Genomic DNA, 22,639 nt, shown 5'->3' with positions numbered 1-22,639 from the left:
CCTCACGCCCCCTCCCTGAGGTCTCTACAGTGGCCACAGGCGCTGCAGGTAGTTTTTCCTAACTAAACACTGGACTGAACCCACTGGGAATGAGAGCCATGTGGTCTTCCTGCTAAGCGTTTCTCAGCCGACACGGACCGGAAATGTCAAAGGGAGAAAAACCAATGGATTCAGTAAAATGAAAAACAACATTTTGCAACATGCAAATATAGTTTCTCGCTGCTCAAAACATCACACGCTGAAAGGATTCACTTTTGGAGAAATTTTCAGTAGCATTTCTTGGACTCAAATGATGCAAGGGCTCCTGTTTAAGAGGGGAAATTCTCGCAGACATTCCCCTTGCTCTCGAGAATTTCCAATGGGCTCAGTTTGAGAAACACTAAATACCAAGTTCCTACTTATGCTTAGACTAAGTATAGAACAAAGGCAGTAACCCAGTTGTCACTGGCGTATCTAAAAAGAAGTGACAAATTAAGGAGTGTATTAACCAAGAAGGAATATATTCCACATTAAAGACTAATTAAACACTGACATATAAAAGGTAAAAGTAGAACTGAAAATTAAAACAAAATTGGAGAATAAATACCTAAAGATTTAAGGTATTCTCAAGTATCACACCTAAAACTCTGTTTAGCTAAGAGTGAAAACTACTTTAACTCTGTCATAAAGTTTAATGACAACAGCTCCTACCCAGCACTACTGAATAAACACTGCACGCATTAAAGTTATGGGCCATTTTTGAAGAATTCGCTTTTCCTATAAATTCTCTTTAGGGACAAAACTCTCCAATTCATTTCGCCTTTTACTAAATGCATAAATATCAAGTGTGTTGAGTTCACACATTAGTCCTTAGATAATTCCCCTCATAAATCCAGATTTAGTTTTGAGACAAAAACATCCATCTGGAGTTTTAGGTTCAACAGGGGCAAGGCAAGAGGTGGATAAAGAAGTAGCCAGGAACAAACTGTCTCCGGGCCCATGATGGAGGCTGTTTCTACCCCTGAAAAGAATGAGGTCTGGTTTGTTAAATTCCTCAAGGGTACCCCAGGAACGAGCCCGCACACCTGGAATGACAGCACTGCTACCTACTGGAGTAACCACGCAGCCATTAAAAATGAGGAAAGAGATTCCTATTTATTCATGACATATTAAAAACAAAAAGGCAAGTTAAAGAAAGGAAGTAAGAGAGCATGTGCCCAGTGACAATTTAAAATGTAGAGACAGGCCAGGCGTGGTGGCACATGCCAGTAATCCTAGCACTCTGGGAGGCCGAGGCTGGAGGATTGCTCGAGGTCAGGAGTTTGAAACCAGCCTGAGCAAGAGCAAGATCCCATCTCTACTATAAACAGAAAGAAATTAATTGGCCAGATAATATATATAGAAAAAGTTAGCCGGGCATGGTGGTGCATGCCTGTAGTCCCAGCTACTAGGGAGGCTGAGGCAGGAGGATTGCTTGAGCCCAGGAGTTGGAGGTTGCTGTGAGGTAGGCTGATGCCACAGCACTCACTGTAGCCTGGACAACAGAGTGAGACTCAGTCTCAAAAAAAATAAAATAAAATAAATAAAAAATAAATAAAATGTAGAGACAGGAATATAATAGAAGTGAGGGGCAGGGAACACACTAAAATAAAAACCCAGGCTATCTTTGAGGGGTAAAATTTAGGAATCACATCAATTAATTTTTTTTCCTTTTCCTATTCATATATAATTTGGAATTATTTTCCTACAATACACGTGGTAAAATTTCTTCAAAAACATTGTCCTATCTCTGTGGCAGGTAGCCTGAATTTTTTTTAAATAGGCATCTTAAATTTGCTACGTTTTCATTATTTTAAAATCTTCAAATATCTTTAATATCTTTAAAATTTAACCTGTTACCCTTTTTCCCTTGCACAATGGGTCCAGGACTGTTTTTACCTTCTAAGGACAAAAACACTCTGTGCTACGGTTTCTGCCATTATTATTCACCACGCTGCCCTAAGCAACATCAAGGTCAATCCCATCATACTCACCTGTTGTTTTATTTCAGAAATAGAAAAACAATTATTAAATTACTACAGAAAGGTCACTGGAATGGTGGGGAAAGGTTATTTAAGGTCAACAAGCTCTGAATTACATAATACAATATTGAATCAAAGCTTCAGAAAACAAGCAACGCAAGACCCAGCCATTAAAGGAAAATAAAGGTCGGTCGTGGTGGCTCATGCCTGTAATCCTAGCACTCTGGGAGGCCGAGGCGGGAGGATCGCTCAAGGTCAGGAGTTCGAAACCAGCCTGAGCAAGAGGGGGACCCCGTCTCTACCGAAAATAGAAAGAAATTAACTGGCCAACTAAAAATATATAGAAAAAATTAGCCGGGCGTGGTGGCGCATGCCTGTAGTCCCAGCTACTCGGGAGGCTGAGGCAGGAGGATCGCTGGAGCCCAGGAGTCTGAGGTTGCTGTGAGCGAGGCTGACGCCACGGCACTCACTCTAGCCCGGGCAACAGAGTGAGACTCTGTCTCCAAAAAAAAAAAACACAATAATGACTTGTTACCCCTCTGGTTCTTCCCAGCTTGTCAATGTTACAACTTAATTTAACTGGTCATTTTTCAGAACCCAAACAACGTAGGTGCCTGCTTCAAGATAACTGGCAAACTGCGGTCAGAGAACAGCAGTAAGGCCTCCAGAACAAATCAGGGAAAGTCATTTTGCCAAGAGACTTTGGGGAAACCATGACCAGAAGAGTCAAAGTGCAGTTATTCCTGCAGAAGGGAAGAACACACACCATAGCCACCACTAGATGGCACTCTCCTTCAAAGTGCTGCTCCTGTTGCTTCTGCTAGTTAAAAGGAAGTCAAGTGGTCTAGACAGCTAATTCCTTACATGGCATTAATTTAAAATACTCTGACCTTTGACTGGGGTGCCGCACAGCAGTTGACAAAAATAAAAATGGAAACCCACTGGAGACTGGCCATCTGTCCCCAAAGGCAAGCGGCTGCCCCAAACTACAACATTTTAATGACTGAACTGAAACGTGAGTTTCAGACACTAGGGGGAAGAGTCCCAACCACGCTGGAAAACAGGAACCACACAAAGTACAAAATCAACACACTCAACACCTGAAAGCCTCATCAGTAATCTTAAACCAAGAAAAAAAGAAATGGTTTTCTTTTATAATTATTTTTAAAAACACAAACAGGCCGGGCACAGTGGCTCACACCTGTAATCCTAGCACTCTGGGAGGCCAAGGCGGGAGGATTGCTCTAGGTCAGGAGTTCGAAACCAGCCTGAGCAAGAGTGAGAACCCGTCTCTACTATAAATAGGAAGAAATTAATTAAGAAATTAATTAATTGTATGTATTAATATACATACAAAAAATTAGCCGGGCATGGTGCCGCATGCTTGTAGTCCCAGCTACTCGGGAGGCTGAGGCAGGAGGATTGCTTGAGCCCAGGAGTTTGAGGTTGCTGTGAGCTAGGCTGACGCCACGGCACTCACTCTAGCCTGGGCAACAAAGTGAGACTCTGTCTCTAAAAAAATTAAAAAATAAAAAAAATTTTAAAAAACACAAATAGCATGAAAGAGATTTTCTCTGTGTGTTCTCTGTTGAATACAGAGTTCTTACTCACTTCAAAATTGGATTTTTTTTTCAACAGAGCTGCTTTTTCACAGTTCATGAGCAGGAATAAGCCTCAAAAGTAAATGCTGATAAAACGTAACACACAGATCACAGGTCACAAAGGAGGCTAAGGGACCACATTCAGCCTGGGCCGCTTTGTGTTGGTGTGGAGTGTATGTTTTAACCTTTAATTGAATTAGTTGCCAACATTTTTTAAAAAATTGAGATATTATATATAAAAGCAAGGATTTGTATCTTCTCTCTCTCTCTCTCCTTTTTTTTTTTTTGGAGACAGAGTCTCACTCTGTTGGCAAGGTTAGAGTGCCATGGCGTCAGCCAAGCTCACAGCAACCTCCAACTCCTGGGCTCAAGGGATCCTCCTGCCTCAGCCTCCCAAGTAGCTGGGACTACAGGCATGCGCCACCATGCGTGACTAATTTTTTTCTATATATATTTTTAGTTGGCCAACTAATTTCTTTCTATTTTCAGTAGAGACAGGGTCTTGCTCTTGCTCAGGCTGGTCTTGAACTCCTGACCTTGAGTGATCCTCCAGCCTCAGCCTCCCAGAGTGCTAGGATTACAGGCATGAGCCACCGCGCCCCCGGCCTCTATCTTCTCTTGAAAAAGCGGATGGCCTCGGGGCAGCTCTCGGCCCACATTCCTGTGCGGTGATGGCAGGCAGGCAGGTGGAGCTGCCCCCCTCCAGACCCTCCCGGAGGTGACCCCACTCGGCAGCATGGCCCGCCAAGCCTGCTCTACTCCTGTGTCAGCTCCCTGCTTGGCCAACGGGATCTGCACTGACAACCCCTGCTGTAAAAAGCATAGGAAGGAAGAGTTTCAGGTGTGCTCTGATACGATCTCACTGAACAGAATGATCTTTATAAAAGCAAAGGCAAGACAACAGAAAACAAGGACCGTTCTATTTTCTATTCACAACGATAAGCACCCAATAGCTCTCTCCTTCGAGACCTGCAGGATTGAGCAACCTTCCCCACCCATTCAACTAGATTCCCACGCTCCCAGCACAGACTTTGGGGGATTCTGGGTGGACAAAACATCTAGAAGAGGAAGAGAGTACTACTGATATTCAATTCAGTGGACAGAAGCCAGGGGTGCTGGGGGCCAGTCAACGCATGGTGAAGTCTCATACAAGGATAAACCATCATTCACCCCAAACAATTCCATGTCTGCCTGGACATTCACAGAGGCTAGAAGCTATCTGTAATTATCTGAACCTAGCCCCCCACCCCATTTTACATATCAACACAAAATGTGGTTGTATTTCTACTGTTGTTAATACATTTTCCAAAAATGCAAGAACTATTTAACGAAAAAATGTATACTTTGCATTCTTCATAATAATACCAAGAGCTGCTGACCATTTTGGAAAGAAAGCCAATCATAATCCCAAAAGACACAATCCTGAACACCGTAATCTCCAGTGTTGAAACCCTGAAAGATCAAAATATCCCTAAAATCTAAAATCCTGAAAGATCAAAAGTCCAAAAAAATAAATAAATAATGTAATGCTGGAAAAAATAATTTTTAAAATTCTTTAAAAAATATTCATTTACATTTTCAAAGGGGATTTACTTGAGAAATATAAAAACACAACGAAACACTTCCTAGGCCATTTTACACAGTAAAATAGGTAATAACGACAAGTTTTTGCAAGCATAAACATGCAGGTATGTTAACAATCACACAGGTTATGAGCAGACAAACCATGCTGATCAAGAAACAGGTCAAAAGGGAAATGTATAAATGCATATCACTACGGATGGTAACTGTGTGCACCTAGCTTTATAACTGATGTCATCTTAAATACCAGGATGAACATACTAAGTCTTTTGGTGAGATTAATAAAAAACCAAGATGGGTCATTGTCACAGCTACTCAAAGAGCTGAAGATATTGAGAAATTTTATCTTTCATAAATGTAGATGTACAAAAAGGACACCTCTTCATTTACCGGGGAAGTTTCAGCATGTTTATGTACATCCACAACACACACAAAGTCAACATTTTGATAATGCATTTTCATGGAGTCAAATGTGCAAAAAAACACCTAAAATGAATCAGAACTCTCTCAAAGTCTCTACACGATTTATACCTCCAGTATTGGAAATAACATGAAGATGAAATACAAGGCAAAAAGCAAATTGTCAAAAATAATGCTGACAATGTAAAACAGTGGGAGAAAAAACTATAAAAGAAAAAAGAAAGAAAGAAAATTCAACATATGAAAAAGCGTCATTGCAGGAATAGATTATGGGCAACTGCCTGGAGATAGTCCACGGGAGCTGGTCTACCATGACACATCTATCCTATGATTGTGATTTTCGGGGTTTTAGATGCTAGGGATTTAGACTTTTTTAATTTGATCTTTAGGGATTTCATCATTCAGGATTATGTGTTTGGGGATTATGATCCAAACCCTTTTGGACAATCACATCACAAGGAACATGCTTTTTGCATCACCAATATTACATACCTACACAGACTACAGCTGCTTCGTTCACGGGGTTTGCAAAAATAGATGCAAGCATTTACTCCCCGGTATCTTCCAGAGTAATTCTCCCTGAGCACTAATTTAATGCAAGTATACAATTTATTAAACAATTATACAATACTTTCCTTTTATTCCTCCTTTATAATTTATTTTTTCAAATTTGGTATCTGTTATTTATGAATTTTATTTCATGTTTATAAAATTACATAATATTTGCTCAGAAAAAGGTGCAATGGGTCTGCTGATATCGAGTATGTCATAACGAGTGTGATATCATCATCATCATCATCATAATGCAACTCCTGAAGTCTCCAAAGCAATCTCTAGCCTCCAAGCCTTCATTTCCATTGTTTCTTCTTCTTCTGCCTTCTAAATCCCACAGGTTGTCCGGGCGCGGTGGCTCACGCCTGTAATCCTAGCTCTCTGGGAGGTCGAGGTGGGCAGATCATTCAAGGTCAGGAGTTCAAAACCAGCCTGAGCAAGAGCGAGACCCAGTCTCTACTATAAATAGAAATAAATTAATTGCCCAACTAACATATATATAGAAAAAATTAGCCGGGCATGGTGGCGCATGCCTGTGGTCCCAGCTACTGGGGAGGCTGAGGCAGGAGGATCGCTTGAGCCCAGGAGATTGAGGTTGCTGTAAGTTAGGCTGATGCCACGGCACTCACTCTAGCCTGGGCAACAGAGTCAGACTCTGTCTCAAAAGAAATAAATAAATCCCACAGGTGCGTTAGACTGAGGCTTACTTATCCCACATTCTGCTTCCTCCAGGAAGCCTTCCCTGACTACTGTATCACACCCCTTTCCAGCAAAGTCAGATACTGGTGCCCTTTTACTAAGTGTCCCCCGTAGCCTCGGGTGGTGTGGCCTGTAATACAGCACTTGTCACCAATGCCTTACCGCTACCTCTTTAAGCTCCCAGAGGGTTAAGACCAGGGGTCCTCAAACTTTGTAAACAGGGGGCCAGCTCACCGTCCCTCAGACGGTTGGAGAGTGCGCACTGCGGGCCCGGGACGCGTCGGCTGCTGAGCAGGACAGGCAGCGGCGGCAAAAACACCCGGCGGGCCGGATCCACGTGCTCGGTGGCCCGCGGGCCGCAGTCTGAGGCCGCCCGGTGAAGGCTGTGGCGGTCCCTCTCCAGCACCTAGCACCAAGGCGCTCATCGCTGCGCAACAGGTTTCTTCGGTGCCCGCCACGTGCCGGGCCCGTCACGGGAGCTCGAGACGCGCGGCGAACAAGAGGGACGATGGCCCTGACCTGGCAGAGCCGCCCGTCTCGAGAGTGGCAGGCGGTAACTAAGGAAGCTACCAACTGCGGTCACAGACCCTGATCAGCCCGAGAGGCGTAAACAAAGCGCTGCGAGGGAGAAAACCAAGCAAGCGTCTCTCAGATGGGGGGGGGGGGGGCGGGTACGACTGAAATGTCACTTGAGCTGAGACATGAAGGATGCAAAGGTCCCGGCTTAGGAAGGGCCCGGAGAAGAACGTTCCGAACGTGACAAATGGGCAACACACAGGTCAAGAGGCTGCCACGAGTCTGGGATGCTAAAAAGATAAATGAATACCGGGCGGGGGGAGGGGGGCAGGTGTGTGCACACATAGTGAGTGAGACGTGCACCGTCTGGGGGACGGTCACGCCGGAGACTCAGATTGTGGGGCGAAAGGGCATTTATTGAAACCTTAAAATCTGTACCCCCATAATATGCCGAAATAATAATTAATCAATCAATCTCATTTGGCTGCGGCGTCGTTCAGAGAGGCCTCAGTTCGGGGACAGGAGGGCCCGGGACGTGCGACCTCCTAGACGGCCACTGTCCAGTTTCATCTTAGGTGCAGTGGGAGTACCGCTCCCCTGTCTCAAGCCAGACCGTGAGCGCAGGTGAGGAAGCTGGGCTTCGTCATTCCTTGTCTGCAACAGCACGCAGGAACGGAGGAGTCCCCACACGCGGGCCTGCCTTCCCAGCCGCGGCCGGCGGGGACTCTGCCACGTGCCAGCCCGTGACAGAGCGTGCTGAGAAGGGTGGCCCTGTGAGCTGAGCTCCGCAGTGCCCCCAGACAGTCTGGGTCTTCAACCCTCATCACTGAGCCCCAAGAAACATCACTCGCTACTGGGTGAAACCTCTGTCTGCCTGCTCTGTCCCCACCTCAGCTGGTGGCAGGAGGGCTCCATCAACAAGCCAAGGTGACACCGACTTCTGCCCGCACGGAGCTCACATTCTGGCAGGGGAAGAGAGGCGGGGAGGGGAGGAGGGACGGCACACACACATCATGAGCGCGATGTGCACCGTCTGGGGATGGACACGCTTGAAGCTCTGACTTTGGGGAAGAATGGGCAGGGAGGGAGGGGAGGCAATGCAGGTGACCTAAACATTTGTACCTCTATAATATGTTAAGAAAAAAAAATAAAAGTAAATACAGTATATTAGAAAGATCATGATAAATAATAGGAAAAAAAAAATAAAGCAGGCGGTGGGGTGGAATAGGAAATGGATTGTGATTTTGATGCTACTACATTGGATATATGTCATGTCCTCCTAAATATCTCAGAAAATGTCCAAACAAGATTAGCCTCAGCGTGCAGGGCAGTAGAAGAATGATGTCATCATTTTACAGAAAGGGAAACAAGCTCAGAGAGGCTCAAAATCTTGCTATGGTCACACAGCATATCAGCAGTAGAAAGAGCACATCTCTTACATGCCAAATAATAGGATAAGTATTATATGATGACAGTAGCCAAAATTTATAAAGCATTTATTATGTGCCAGGCACTGTTCATGTGCCTTTTATGTCTCATTTCATACAATCCTCACATCGACATACTCAGGTGGATACTGTTGTTTCCATTTCTCAGATGAGCCAACTGAGTTGGAAAACAGCCATGCAACTTGCCCAAGATTCCCAGTTAAGGAGGAGTGGAGGCAGGTTCCACTCTAGGCGGTTCGCTTCCAGAGTCTGTGCTCATAACCACTTCCTTCTTTTGAGACAGAGTCTCCCTCTGTTGCTGGGGCTAGAGTGAGTGCCGTGGCGTCAGCCTAGCTCACAGCAACCTCCAACTCCTGGGCTCAAGCGATCCTCCTGCCTCAGCCTCCCGAGTACCTGGGACTATAGGCACGTGTCACCATGCCCGGCTCATTTCTTTGTATTTTCAGTAGAGACGGGGTCTCCATCTTGCCCAGGCTGGTTCTGAACTCCTGACCTTGAGCGATCCTCCCACCTCGGCCTCCCAAAGTACTAGGATGACAGGCGTGAGCCACCCCACCTGGCCTGCGACCACTTCTTTGGTCAAAGCCAGCCCTGCAAACTCTCCGGACATGTCACGGTGACTCGGATCTCTCCTTCCTTAGGGTCAGCGCCCTTTCCCCATTTTAGGGAAGAACACGGGAAGCTAGCGACTAGAGCGGGAGGCTTACGTGACCGGTCCCCGCCATCGCCATGCTCAGACACCACCCGAGTGGCCATCTGTGACCCCCGCGGTACGTACGTGCAGTTTGTTGAGCAGCACCGCGTCCGTCGTGCTGTTGGCCCCCGGCTTGGCGGCTTTCCAGAACTGCTTCTGGGCGGAGTAGCGGTTCATGGGGCATAGCTTGAAGAGGCAGTCTGCAAGGGGAGCAAACAAACCGGGCTGTCACCAAAGATGTATGCGCGTCCACCCAGGAAAAACACGCTTCTCGCTTTCACTTACATAAGACATTACAATAAACCACATTATACATAAGGACAAATGATGCTACAAAGCCCTTTTATAAATCTTTTTTTTCTTTTTTTGAGACAGAATCTCACTCTGTCGCCCAGGCTAGAGTGCCATGGCGTCAGCCTAGTTCACAGCAACCTCCAACTCCTGGGCTCAAGCGATCCTCCTGCCTCAGCCTCCCGAGTAGCTGGGACTACAGGCATGTGCCACCATGCCCGGCTCATTTTTTCTATATATGTTAGTTGGCCAATTAATTTCTTTCTATTTATAGTAGAGACGGGGTCTCGCTCTTGCTCAGGCTGGTTTTGAACTCCTGACCTTGAGCGATCCTCCCGCCTCGGCCTCCCAGAGTGCTAGGACATACTGCGTTTTCAAACAGTAAATATTTGTAGAGTAAAATCAATAATGTTGGATTGAATATTCAGATTCAGAAAAACTGCACCCTGAATGCAGGTCGGAACAAGCATTCAAGGAAATTACTGACTGTGCACTTATTTTTATTGTTCATTAAAACACATTCCCTTAAAGGACCTTCAATAGGTAAATACCTAGTTATTGCCCCAGCCAAATAACTATCTCAAAGTAAGAACAACCCATTTGTTGTCGAGTACATAAAAACCAGGACTTTCCTTTAATTCAGATCACTCTTTCTTCTAAGTCGGGATGAATGAACTGTTGTTACCACACATCGCACACATATCTGACACTCATTGGGAAAAAAAATATATATATATATCTCATTGAATCGCAGAGTAACAAGTTCTTTTCCCACTTGTATAATCTCCTCCATCGCTAAATATTTCTACCTAGTCACTAGCAGTAATACAGCAAACATAGGACTACTGATAGCCATTTTATCAAGAATCTAATCGTCTACTGAAAGTCATTTGTACTGCATATGAAAGACACTGCCCAGGACTTTAGAGAACCAAGGGTACAGCAGGAGACTAGTTTAAAAGATAGGACCGTCCTGGGCATCTCTTGCGAAAGCCACAGGTGATGGTCACTTGCTGTATCAGTGACATCATTGCAAGACACACAGCTTTTCTACCAGCTCCATATACGTGACCCCCCCACTCACTCCACGAATGATCACACACCACCATGACACTCCCGGCCAGCCTTAAATTGCTATCTTTGACACAGGACAGACAGTAGCATCTGGGTTAGGCCAGAATGACTTCCTTAAGACCACAGGACTTTTAAAAAGCATCGAAAATATTTAAGTCACCAGCATTAACATCTGACACACGACTTACTTTAGGGACCAAATGAGGCTAACAGTTGCAATTTTCGCTAATCATAAGATGTAAGATACAGACAGCGAAACGACCTATTTTGTTGCCTCCAACATACTTCATATGATAGCTCAACAGTATGCATTCAAAAAATTTGATTAAAGTTGACCTGGGCAACAATCGGTCTGGGTCCATGATGCCAAGCCATGACACACAACGCAAAGTACCATCTTACAACCGTTCACGGCGTAACCAAGTCAAGCACTTCACCTAACAAAACAAGCGGGCTCAAAACTTCAGACACCTTTACATTCACCCAAGGTAAGAGTGTGAATGCAAGTACTGTCAGTCCAACCACAGCCTTCCAGTAACTTCCGTACCAACTAATCTTCTTGGGCAGAACAGAGCATCACGTTGGATGAAGCGTATTTACAACCAACTGCCTGTGTAAATAAGAGAGATGCCAACACACTAGTAACAGAACTGAATTAGCCTTGCTGATTTTGCCCTGTCTTCCGAGTCGCTTAGCAACTGATTCAAAGCAAAAATCAAATTAAGCCATTCAAATGTAAGGCTAAATTTTCCAATTTGGAGGCTCCATGTTGCCCTTTGCTATTTGGATAGCACGGCAGGAAAATTAAAGTTCCACCTGGGTCATCACACAGCACCGAGGACAGAAATACACAAAAACAGGAAATCTAGCAGGAAAGGATCACCTATTTAGGCAAAAGGCGAGTGTGTGCATATCTGCAGGTATCTGCACGTATACACACATGCACGCATGCACTGTGGTTTGATCTCGCCCCAAAGAAATGCCACAAAGAATAGCTTAGGTGACAATCGTTCTTCTAGGCTTTTGAGGAATAAACTAAACTAAGCTTCCAAAAAACTACTTTGGAATATTCCAGAGCTTCAGCATATGCCACGTTGTGTTGGCAAAGGAGAGTTTAGCTAAGATGGGGGTTGGGTTAAGTGTCAAAGTGCTGGGTGGGCCAGAAACTGGACAGAACAGGCCACAGGCGATCGATCCTCAGGCGTGCAAAGGGGGTTCGGAGCCAGGTTGGGGGGAGCATGCTCAACTGTGCTCGGTGGACGACTTGAACTATCAGGGCAGGGCTCAGAATTTGGTAGCATGCCCCTCTGAGCCCGCCGGCGGAATAAATGCTGACTCTCCAACCCTCTGTGTGCAGCTCGGTTCTTTCCCAGGTCAGTCGCTGTTAACCCTTGCTGTGCACTTGCTGTGCACTTGCTGGAACACAATGTTAACAGAGAAGAGGCCTTTGCTCTTTGAGCACCTTGATGGGCTTGCAACAGCACATTTGGAGAAGGCTGAATTCCTCTGCTTTTTTGAAAGAGAGCAATTTCAAGGAGGGGGACCATTGGGAGTAGGGGAGGAGACAGAATGGCAGGGCTCTGCATGGAAGAAAGACTGCAGGGAAATCCCCATGGAAGATTAATTTTTAAGCTTTATCTGCTAGGAGAGGTGCTATTAAAATCTTCGCTCTGTAACCCTCCCCCAGATCCACTCATAGTTTTGAACTGCCTGGGGAAGGAGGAGGGGGACCAAGGAAGACTCTGGATCCTTTTAGAATGTCCTGGGTCAAAACCAAAGGCACTGGAGGCAAAGACACCATGAAGATTTAAACTCACGAGCATTCACACAACTACTGGGGGAGTCTTTGGATATTTCAGGCTGTGGAGGTGGGGGTTCAAGGCAATTTCAGGCAGCTCTTGAGGAGTAGGGAGGTCCCAGCTGATATCTTGGGTTGGAGCAATGATGTCTATGAAACTGTTAGTGATGTTTCCGACTCAGGGTAGCAGTGTTCAAACGCATACGGCAGCCGGGGGGGGGGGGGGGGGTCAAGGAGTAGAGCAGGCTGGATGTGAGACAGCAGGGAGCGGTGGGGACTGGGGCAGGCTCAGAGCACAGGTTCTAACAGAAGAGGACAATGGCCTCCCAGCTCCAGAAAAATAAATAAATTAATAAAATAAAATATAAAAAAGAACTATCAATGCAGCAGGATTCACGGGGCACCGGTGAGGGCAGACGGGGCGAGAGGCACACGGGCGTGCTTCCAGCACTGCGGCAGGTGCAGGGGACGAGACAGAACACAAACGTCCGCAGACCTTCGGGGGATCCAGCTCGGTGACTAAGTCAGATCAAAAGCTGCCAGAACCTGCTGGAACCCCCCATGTCCACACCCTCCTCCCATCTCTGCACCTGTCACCTCGAGAATGCAAGATGCACCAGGGCACAGGCTTCCTCCCGTCTGCTTGGTTTGCGGGGAGCAGAGCAGGAGCACAAGCGCGGCGGGGCTGACTCAGCGGCTTACGGGAGCCATCCTGCCCAGGGCTCCAGAGACGATCGCAGACGCGTCCTGTGACGCTCACTTCCAGCCCTAAACCTCGGATGCATCGCCGATTCCATCGCGATTTATTAGAACGCCTACTCCGCGCAAGTGCAGGGCTAGGCGCTGGGCACGCGGCATCAACTGGCCGCCCACGTTTCTCGATAGGGTCCTAGTGGCAGAGACGGACGGGGCAAACGTGCACGGTCTAAGTGCTCTGCAGCAAGATTTATATCCAGACACAGTATGGCTGAGCTGGGGAAGCCGTGTCTCCCACAAGAGAATGGGGAAACCCAACTCCAGGCCTGTGGCCCCTGGACGTGGGGGCTGCGGGATGAGAAAGAAGGGGTCGGCCTTGATAGAAATCTGGGGCAAAATCTTCCAGGCAGAGGGTGAATGGCAAGTGCCAAGGCCCCGAGGCAGAGAGAAACCCTGAGAGATTGGCAGAATGAACAGAACACGAGGGGCTGGCAGGAGCAGGACAGTGAGAGGTGCAGCAAAAGACGGGGCCGAGAGGCGAGCAGAGGGTGCACTGCAGAGGGGGGTGCACTCCCCCCCCAGAAGGAGGGGCACTGAGTTACTCTCAAGCAGGGGAGAGCACTCAAGGGCTGTAGGCACAGTTGGAACCCGGTCTGGGGGATGCACCCAAGGGAGCTTTGTAGTAGTGACAACGGTGCCCGCTGACAAGGGAAGGCTGGGGAGGGCTGGACTTGGGGGACAGGAGTGGCCGCCAGGAATTTCACTCTGGCTGTGTCACTTGGAGACGCCTATGAAACATAAACGCAGACGGGGTGGGCAGTAAGCAGGCCGTCCATCAACCAGCGGGTTGGAAATAGAGAACAGCCAGCTATTTAAGGGTGCAGGGGGTGGGGGGCAGAAGAAGGAGAAGAAGCAGGGGAGTCGGAGAGAAGAGTGAGGTTGAGGAAGGCAATATCACAAACATGCTGCAGCAATCCATCGGGAGATTGGCCAGACCAAGGCTCCCTCTGCAAATACGAACAATAAATTCATCTACACTTGAACTTGATTCAAAGCTTTCATAGGGCAGAATCAAGACCTTTCTACCTCCTTTACCCTCTCCCAAAACCAAACCAAGACAAGAGTGCAAGGAAAATAAATGCAAAAAACCTAACTCTGTCTTCTAGAAAACTGAGATCCATCTTCCCACGTTGCAATAGATGGAGACGGAAAGGGGATGGAGGAGGAACTTGGCAGTGAAGTGAGGTGAAGCCTGTGCTTCTGCAGAGGGGCTCTGGTAACAAGCAACCAGCCCTGCAGAGCCCTGTACTGGCTCGGGGACGGGAGGCTCCGGGTAGCGTGGAGGGCGTGTGGCGTGAGTGGGAGGGGCCGCCTGCAATGGAAGATTGGCCAGAAATGCCGAGAAAGCAGTCCAGCTCCCTGTGTCCACCCACCCCACACCGTGAAGACAACTCTTCCTTCTCGAACCCCGCAGGAGACTGAACTTCTGGGGAGAGTGGACCATGGCGGCTCTGCAGCTGCACGTGCCAAGCGCAGTGAAGGCACGTAGGACTGAGGAACAGAAACAAAAATACAGGCACTAAATAAAAACCCACATGTAGGACAGCAAAATGCACAGGGTCCACCCCAGCCAGGCTCCTCTCTGGCCGAGCACCTAGAACCTGACCTGCCAACTATAGCCTGGGACCCAGATCGGATCCACCACAGCCCAGATTTTTTGTGTAGCTCAGAAGCTAAGAATGGTTTTTACATTTTCAAATAGTTGGAGGAAAAAAAACAAAGTTTTGAAAGAGTAATATTTATGGACGTGTGAGATTATGTGAAATTCAAATTTCAGTGGCCATGAAGAAAGTTATTTAAATCTCACCAATAAAAAAAAAAAACAAAAAACCTGTGGAAGCATGTTTTCCCTCTTATCAAAAAATAATAATATCCTTACTTTCTTCTGTCTGGCCCCTGCAGGATCTCTCATGAGAAAAACAGCTTGCTGCCTGATCGCTTTAGAGTGAAACTCACCTTTCCACAAGCCCTATCCCATGGCCACAAGAGCATTCCATCAGCTCCGTGGGCTTCACTCTCAAATCTGACCAGGCACCCAAGATCCAAGATCAGCAGACTGATGATAAAATCTTCCAGCATTCAAGAGCGATACAAAACAACAGACAAAAATAACTGAGGAAACAGAGACAATCACAAGGAACAGAAGAAATGCTCAAGAAAAAAGCAACAAAAACTATAATTAATATGCTCAGAGATACGACTGGAAATTATAATCATAAAGCAAAAAAAAAAAGCATGGTATTTAAAAATGTGCCCAAATAAGAAATCTAAGAATTTTAAAATGCAATGACCAAAAGTTTTAAAGGTACTAAGGGTTGGAAACTAAGTTGAGAAACTTTCCCAGAAAGTAAAAAACAAACAAAAAACAGAGAGACAATGGGAAGGGGAGGAGGGAAGGGGAGGGGAGAGAAGGAGAAGAGGGGAGGGGAGGGGAGAGAAAGAGGGGAGGAGAAGAGGGGAGGGAAAGAGGGGAAGAGAAGAGGGGAGGGAAAGAGGGGAGGGGAGGGAAAGAGGGGAGGAGAAGAGGGGAGGGGAGGGGAAGAGGGGAGCGGAGGGGAAGGGGGAGGGGAGGGAAAGGGGGAGGGGAGGGGAAGAAGGGAGGGAAAGGGGGAGGGGAGGGAAAGGGGGAGGGGAGGGGAAGAGAGGAGGGAAAGGGGAGGGGAGGGGAAGGGGGAGGGAAAGGGGGAGGGGAGGGGAAGAGGGGGGAAGTGGGGAGGGGAAGGAGAGGGGAAGAGGGGAGGGGAGGGAAAGAGAGGAGGGGAGGGAAAGAGAGGAGGGGAGGGGAAGGGGGAGGGAAAGGGGGAGGGGAGGGAAAGAGGGGGAAGTGGGGAGGGGAAGGAGAGGGGAAGAGGGGAGGGGAGGGAAAGAGGGGAGGAGAGGGGAAGAGGGGAGGGGAGGGAAAGAGGGGAGGGGAGGGAAAGAGGGGAGGGGAGGGAAAGAGGGGAGGGGAGGGAAAGAGGGGAGGGGAGGGAAAGAGGGGAGGGGAGGGAAAGAGGGGAGGGGAAGGGGGAAGGGGAAGGGGGAGGGGAAGGGGGAGGGGAAGGGGAAGGGGGAGGGGAAGGGGAAGGGGGAGGGGAAGGGGGAGGGGAGGAAGGGAGGGGAGGGGAGAGAAAAAGAAAGGAAGGAAAGAGAAAAGAAAAAAAAAGAAAAAGAATTAACAAATCAATTCACAGGCCCAACCTCTAAGGGGAATATCACAGAAAGAAATGGAAGGTGTAGAAATTACACCTTCTACAAGGAAAATACCCTAGAACTGGAGGCCATGACTGCTGGGGTTGAAAGCGCGCACTAACTCCGCAGCATAAGGTAAGGAAAAAAGGACCCACACGCATCACTGCAAAATTTCGGGCCAATGGGACATGGAGAAGATCCTTCAGGCTCCCAGCAAGAAGAATAGGCTCCAACAAAAGACAGGGAACGGGGACACTGGACATCTCCCAGCACCCCTGGAAGCTCAACCATAATGGAGCAGTGTCTTCAAAATAATTCTCAACCTAGAAATGCTGGACTGCATTAAAGCAACAAGGCGTGCGAGCACAGTAAAGGCACACCTAAAATCAAGAAGCTGCTGGGAGTGGTACGCCACCAAAAAACTGGAGAGAGTAGAGTTTTTTTAACAGTCGTTTGGTTATGAAAGAGGTTGCCCCGGCCCAGCTCACATGCCAACCCTTGCTCTTTGGCAGAGAGAGTGCTCCAATTCTGGTCATCAGTGTCACAAATAGATGACGCGAAGAAAGCCCCACAGTGACACTGTGCAGGGCAGGGCACGGCCACAGCCTGCAGCAGAGAGACAAAGGGCTCCAGGGACAGAAGACAGGGGTGAGGCACAAGAAGGACAGATTTTCCCCTCTATCTGCCACGGGGAAAACACAGTGAGGTTTTTGGAGAGAGGGAAGACTGAGTAGATGCTATCCCAAGGCTACGCAAATAAAGAAAACACAGACTCCCACCAACGCCAGAGGAAAGCTGCACATTAAAATCCAGTGTCCCTGTGATCCCAGCACTCTGGGAGGCCGAGGCGGGAGGATCACTCGAGGTCAGGAGTTTGAAACCAGCCTGAGCAAGAGCGAGACCCCGTCTCTACTATAAATACAAAGAAATTAGCTGGACAACTAAAAATATGTAGAAAAACTTAGCTGGGCATGGTGGCGCATGCCTGTAGTCCCAGCTACTCGGGAGGCTGAGGCAGGAGGATCGCTTGAGCCCAGGAGTTTGAGGTTGCTGTGAGCTAGGCTGACGCCACGGCACTCAGTCTAGCCTAGGCAACAAAGTGAGACTGTGTCTCCAAAAAAAAAAAAAAAATCCAGTGTGCCTTTAGCTCAATGGCAGACAATATTCGCATGGTCATAAAAATACTGAGACTGAATATTAGTTAACCCCCCCCCCAAAATGGGCTATAAATCTAACAGGAAGATGTAGGAAGAACAAAGAAGTGTCATAAAGCCAACTTCATCTATAGTAACAATAAGCTGACAAATGATATTTAAAATAGATTAATCTACAGACATCAAGAGATGCCCATCAGCTAGATTCACGGTGGTAAATGCCAGAAGAAAATGCTAAAATATTTGAAATTGTTTCCTCTGGAAAGTGGGAAGCCGTGAGATGTCAGACTGTTATTTTCATTCTGTATTTTATCAATATTTGACTTTTTTTCTTGTGATGAAATTTACATAACATAAAATTAACCATTTTAAAAGTGACCATAGATGTGGTAAGACCAAGGGAAAAAAAAAAATAAAAAATAAAAAAAAATAAAAGTGACCAATTCGGCGGCACTGAGTCCACGCACAACGTTGTGTAACCGTCAGTTCTGTCCAGCCCAAACCATCTTCACCAGCCCCAAAAGGAAACCCAGTACCTGTTAAGCAGTTACTCTCCATCCCTCCTCAACGCCTCACGTCAGACTGTTTTAAAGGGCATGCATGTACCAGTGAAAATATTCAGATTTTTTAAGCTTCTTTTAAGGTACTCAATTGATGTTCAATTCTTACTGAGAAATCGCACTACAACGACAGAGTAACAAAAGGTAATAAAAACTGGATGTTATGGTTTAAATGTCTGTCTCCTCCAAACCTCATGTTGAAATTTAATCGCCAGCACAATGGGATCGGGAACAGGGGCCTTGAAGAGGTGATGACAGAGCTCCCCTCTCATGAGAGAGTTTACTGTCTTACTAGAAGAGCTTGCAGGGGTGGGTCTCTCTCTCGACTCTTCTGCTCCTCTGCAAAAGCATCCCTTCCCTCTGGACCACGCAGTGTTCAAGGTGCCATTTTGGGAGCAGAAACCAGGCCCTTACCTGATGCCAAACACGCCGGTGCCTTGCCATTGGACTTCCCAGCCCCCAGAACCGAGAGCCGATACATTTCCGTTCCATTATACAATACCCAGGCTGTGAGACTCTGTTACAGCAGCACAGACAGACAGAGACAGTGGATGAAGCCAGGCACCAATGGGGACACCTTTCTGCACTGCTGATGGGGGCGGCCACCGTTGGGTGGCAACCTGGCATGAGTCAAAGTAACTACACGCGTACAACCTACAACATACAAGCCAGCACTTCTGCCCCAGGGGCACTCATTCCAAAGAAATGCTCACGCGGGTCCCCAGACTTCACACATCCACATGCAGAGGCTGTTTTGGGGGGAGGAGAGTGCCACGGCGGCACACCAGCTCTGCCACACCTGAAATCGACAACACCTGCATCATGTGTCATCAGCACAGGCAATCACATGATGCCACCGCCATGCAAAAGAGCTGAGACATCTGCAGTTCAGCTCCGTGCTAAGAAGAAACGTGTTTGCTGTGCATCTGGCGGGCCCTGCTACCGCGTGTCCTTCAGGTTAACAGATAATCCATTTCATTCCCTCCTAACAACTCATGCCCTGGCCCCATCCACTGGCTGGACGTGAAGCAATTAGACCCAGTCCCTTTTCTTACCAAATCTGAACCCTTCAAAACTATCTCATTTGACCAAAAAGACAATCAACAAGCTACCATCATTTTAAAAATTCTTTACTCAATCGGCATTTATTATATACATGCAATTTTATATAGGGTGAGATCAAGGGGAGATACATGTGAGCTACAAATATGAGAAATGTAAGTGTTGATCATAGCTTGCCTTTTTTTAAAAAAAAGAAAAAACATTAAGAAGCGACAGAATGAAAAGACAATATGATTAACAGAAAGACAGAAGTGTATTAAGTCCCCACCAAGGGGGTTAAGATTTAAAAGTAGTAATGAAAGGGAAATATAAAATAAGCCACATTTTAAGAATTATTCCAACTCAAACTATTAGACTATACCCCTCATGTGAGGAGGGCTCAAGTGCTTTATTTCCTGTTTTGTCCCCGGTATGTTCAGCAAATATGGGACCAATAAACAAACGCATGGATGCTCGAGGTGCAAGAACAACCTACAATGGCAGGTAGCAAAAGGAAAACCTACTCAAGTTCCCAACCAACACCCTCTATGGCCAAGTCATTAACTCCAGTTCCCGGAAGAGGGAACCAGGAAGACCCCGTCGTGTCTGTCGTGTGCTAATCACATTTCCCAAGCCATGGCAGCAGGCTCTTGAAGTGACATTTTCCAACTGGCGCTGACAAATAACCCATTACCTGTCTGCAAAAAAACGTACACATTGTCATTAAGAGCCAAAGACCCACGAGGTAATTTTTTCCCACTTCAGATAATCAGATGTTTTCTCTAAATAGAAAACCCAAGCTGACCACCTCCCAGGGCTGCCACCCTGTCTCTTTCGTCACCGCTTCTGCCTGTGGGACTGTCCCTCACAAACACCGTCATGAACTGGAAATACACACGGACACTTCCTTTTTGACCGACTTTACCTTGCTCAATTACACTGTTATTTTCCTACTGGCCAGGCCTACGGAGCATGCATCAGCTGTCACCCGGGGAAAGGCGGTCACAAACCAGTTCCCAACCACGAGGCGCCGCGGGACTGTAGAGTTATTGGTAACACGCATTCCATGCTTGCTGGCAATGGAAATAAACAAAGGCTTTCGCCACCACCAAAGAGAACGCAAAAATAAATAAATAAACAAACAAACAAACAAACAAATAAATAAATGGAGACGCGGAATCTGGAGACCTGGGTTTCCAGCCGTGGTTGTGCTGGGCAGCCTCGTCCAGGTGTCTGAAGCTCTCTGGGCCCACACATCTTCCTCTGGGAAATAGAAGCTCCCCAGGGACATGTACCATGTGCAAGCTCACGTTGCGTGTCACGTAACTAACAGAAAACCTAGATCTGGAAGCGTTCACATGCTCACCGATTTGGAATCTGACCGATTCAGCTGAAATCCCAACTCCATCGTGTGTCAACTGCAGGATTTGAGGGGAATTCTCGAACCTCTACCAGTTTCAGTTGCTTGCCTAAACCACAATGGCGAACTCACAAATTCACTTAAAGGATCACATTAATGACTTCTCTTAAAGACCTTCAAAAAGGTGCTGGCCCAGAGTGAACAATAAACAGAGCTGCTAGGGTATGACAGGAGGGGTGAACCAATGGTGCACTGCAATGCAGGAAGGCTCCCTGCAAGGAAAACCAAACTACCGTGTTTCCCCAAAAATAAGCCCCACCCACAAAGCAAGCCCCGGCAGGATGTCTAAGCACGTGCGCCATAGAAGCCCCACCCCGAAAATCAGCCCTAGTGCCGGGCGTGGCTGCGCAGCGTCTGCACAACCCGTGCGTGTCGTCGCGGAGCAGGAAAGAACACGAGCAGCCCTTCTCCTCCGCCCGTGACAGCTCTAGTGCTCGGCAGGAGAGATCGGGGCCGATGGTTCTAAAGGAAATAGAGTCACAAGACATTCAGGATGGGATTCGGGGTCTGGAGAGTGATGATGATGTTCCAGAAGAAGACGACTTCACTCCATTTGAATCAATATGGATGGCTGTGCCGTCCTTAAAAAAAAATAACACATCTCCTGAAAATAAGCCCTAGGGTGTCTTCTTGGGGAAAACTAAATATAAGACCCTGTCTGATTTTCAGGGAAACACGGTATTGTCACACACAGCAACGTGGATGAAATGCACAGACATTATCGGATTGCAAGATGCCAACGCAAAAAAAAAGAGTTCACTTATAGTGAATGAATTTATTTATATGAAGTTCAAAAACAGGCAAAACTAATCGACAGTGACAGCAGGCGGGCACGGGGGGAGGGGGTATTTTCTGGGAAGAGGCACTTTCTAGAGGACTGGAAATGTCCCCCACCTCAATCCGGGCGGGGGGCACGTGGGAACACATGTATGCAAAATCCCACCAAGCTACACACTGAAGGTTTGTACACACAGGCGCACATACACACACACACACACGTGAAATGCCTCAAAAAAAAAAAAAAACGAAAATGAAATACTTTTTGTGTTATCACAAACAGAAGAATGATCTCACTCATAATGGAAAAATGAGTTTTCCCTTCACATAAAAGGTTAGCCACGGTGTCTGATTTCCATCGCTGGAAAAACATGCTATGTGTTTTTTCAGGGTTTGGGGTTACGGGGTTGCTGGTTTGCAATGGAGCAGAGGAAAGGAGGAGGGGAGAGAGATTACGTCACCAACTCCCTCTGTCACCTGTGTCACCCATGGGAATGCCAGGACTCTCGGACAATGGGCATTCCCGGGCCCAAGGAGGCATTCCCCAGATTCCCTGTTCTCCTCATACAGATTTATGACATCCATAAACATAATGGTTTAAAAACATAATCCCCTAATGAAATGATACAATGTGTGATATGAGCTTCAAAGTAATCAGAGAGAGAGAAGTGAGGGGATATAGAAAAAAACAAGATTAGCCAAGAGTTGGTAACTGTTAACACTCTTTGACTGCCATACTCTCGAAAAGAAAAATATAGTTTTCCCTGGGGCCACAGTGTTTTATGAAAACAAAACGATCCTTTCTAATTTTTTTTTTATTGTTTTCTGCGTATGAGTTATATGCAGGGCGATCCATGTTTTCAGAATTAAATTGTCAATATTAACTGTAACGATAAGAACATCAACAAGTAAGATTTTCACAAACCACCTGCAGGGTTTTGCTTCACAGGGCCCCGGGCTCAAAACTGGCCTGAGTTAAATACAACTCACGCAGCGGTCAAATGTTAAAGGTGAGTGCTGAATACAGTCATCCCGAGGTACCCCTGGGGTATCCCTGGGGGATCAGTTCCAGGACCCACTGGACAC

General features: G+C 47.0%; 1 protein-coding gene across 1 annotated transcript in view; it reads right to left on the bottom strand.

Annotated features, from left to right (window-relative positions):
• Nucleotides 1-22,639, bottom strand: part of ITPR1 (inositol 1,4,5-trisphosphate receptor type 1) — a 351,525-nt gene that overhangs the window by 216,663 nt on the left and 112,223 nt on the right. The window contains exon 5 of the mRNA XM_075998552.1: nucleotides 9,596-9,711. Coding sequence (XP_075854667.1) covers nucleotides 9,596-9,711 — 116 coding nt within the window. The remainder of the gene's footprint in view (nucleotides 1-9,595; nucleotides 9,712-22,639) is intronic.

The sequence above is a fragment of the Microcebus murinus genome, chromosome 28, assembly GCF_040939455.1.
Source record: "Microcebus murinus isolate Inina chromosome 28, M.murinus_Inina_mat1.0, whole genome shotgun sequence".
NCBI lineage: Eukaryota > Metazoa > Chordata > Mammalia > Primates > Cheirogaleidae > Microcebus > Microcebus murinus.
This window is presented reverse-complemented; position numbering and strand designations above follow the sequence as displayed.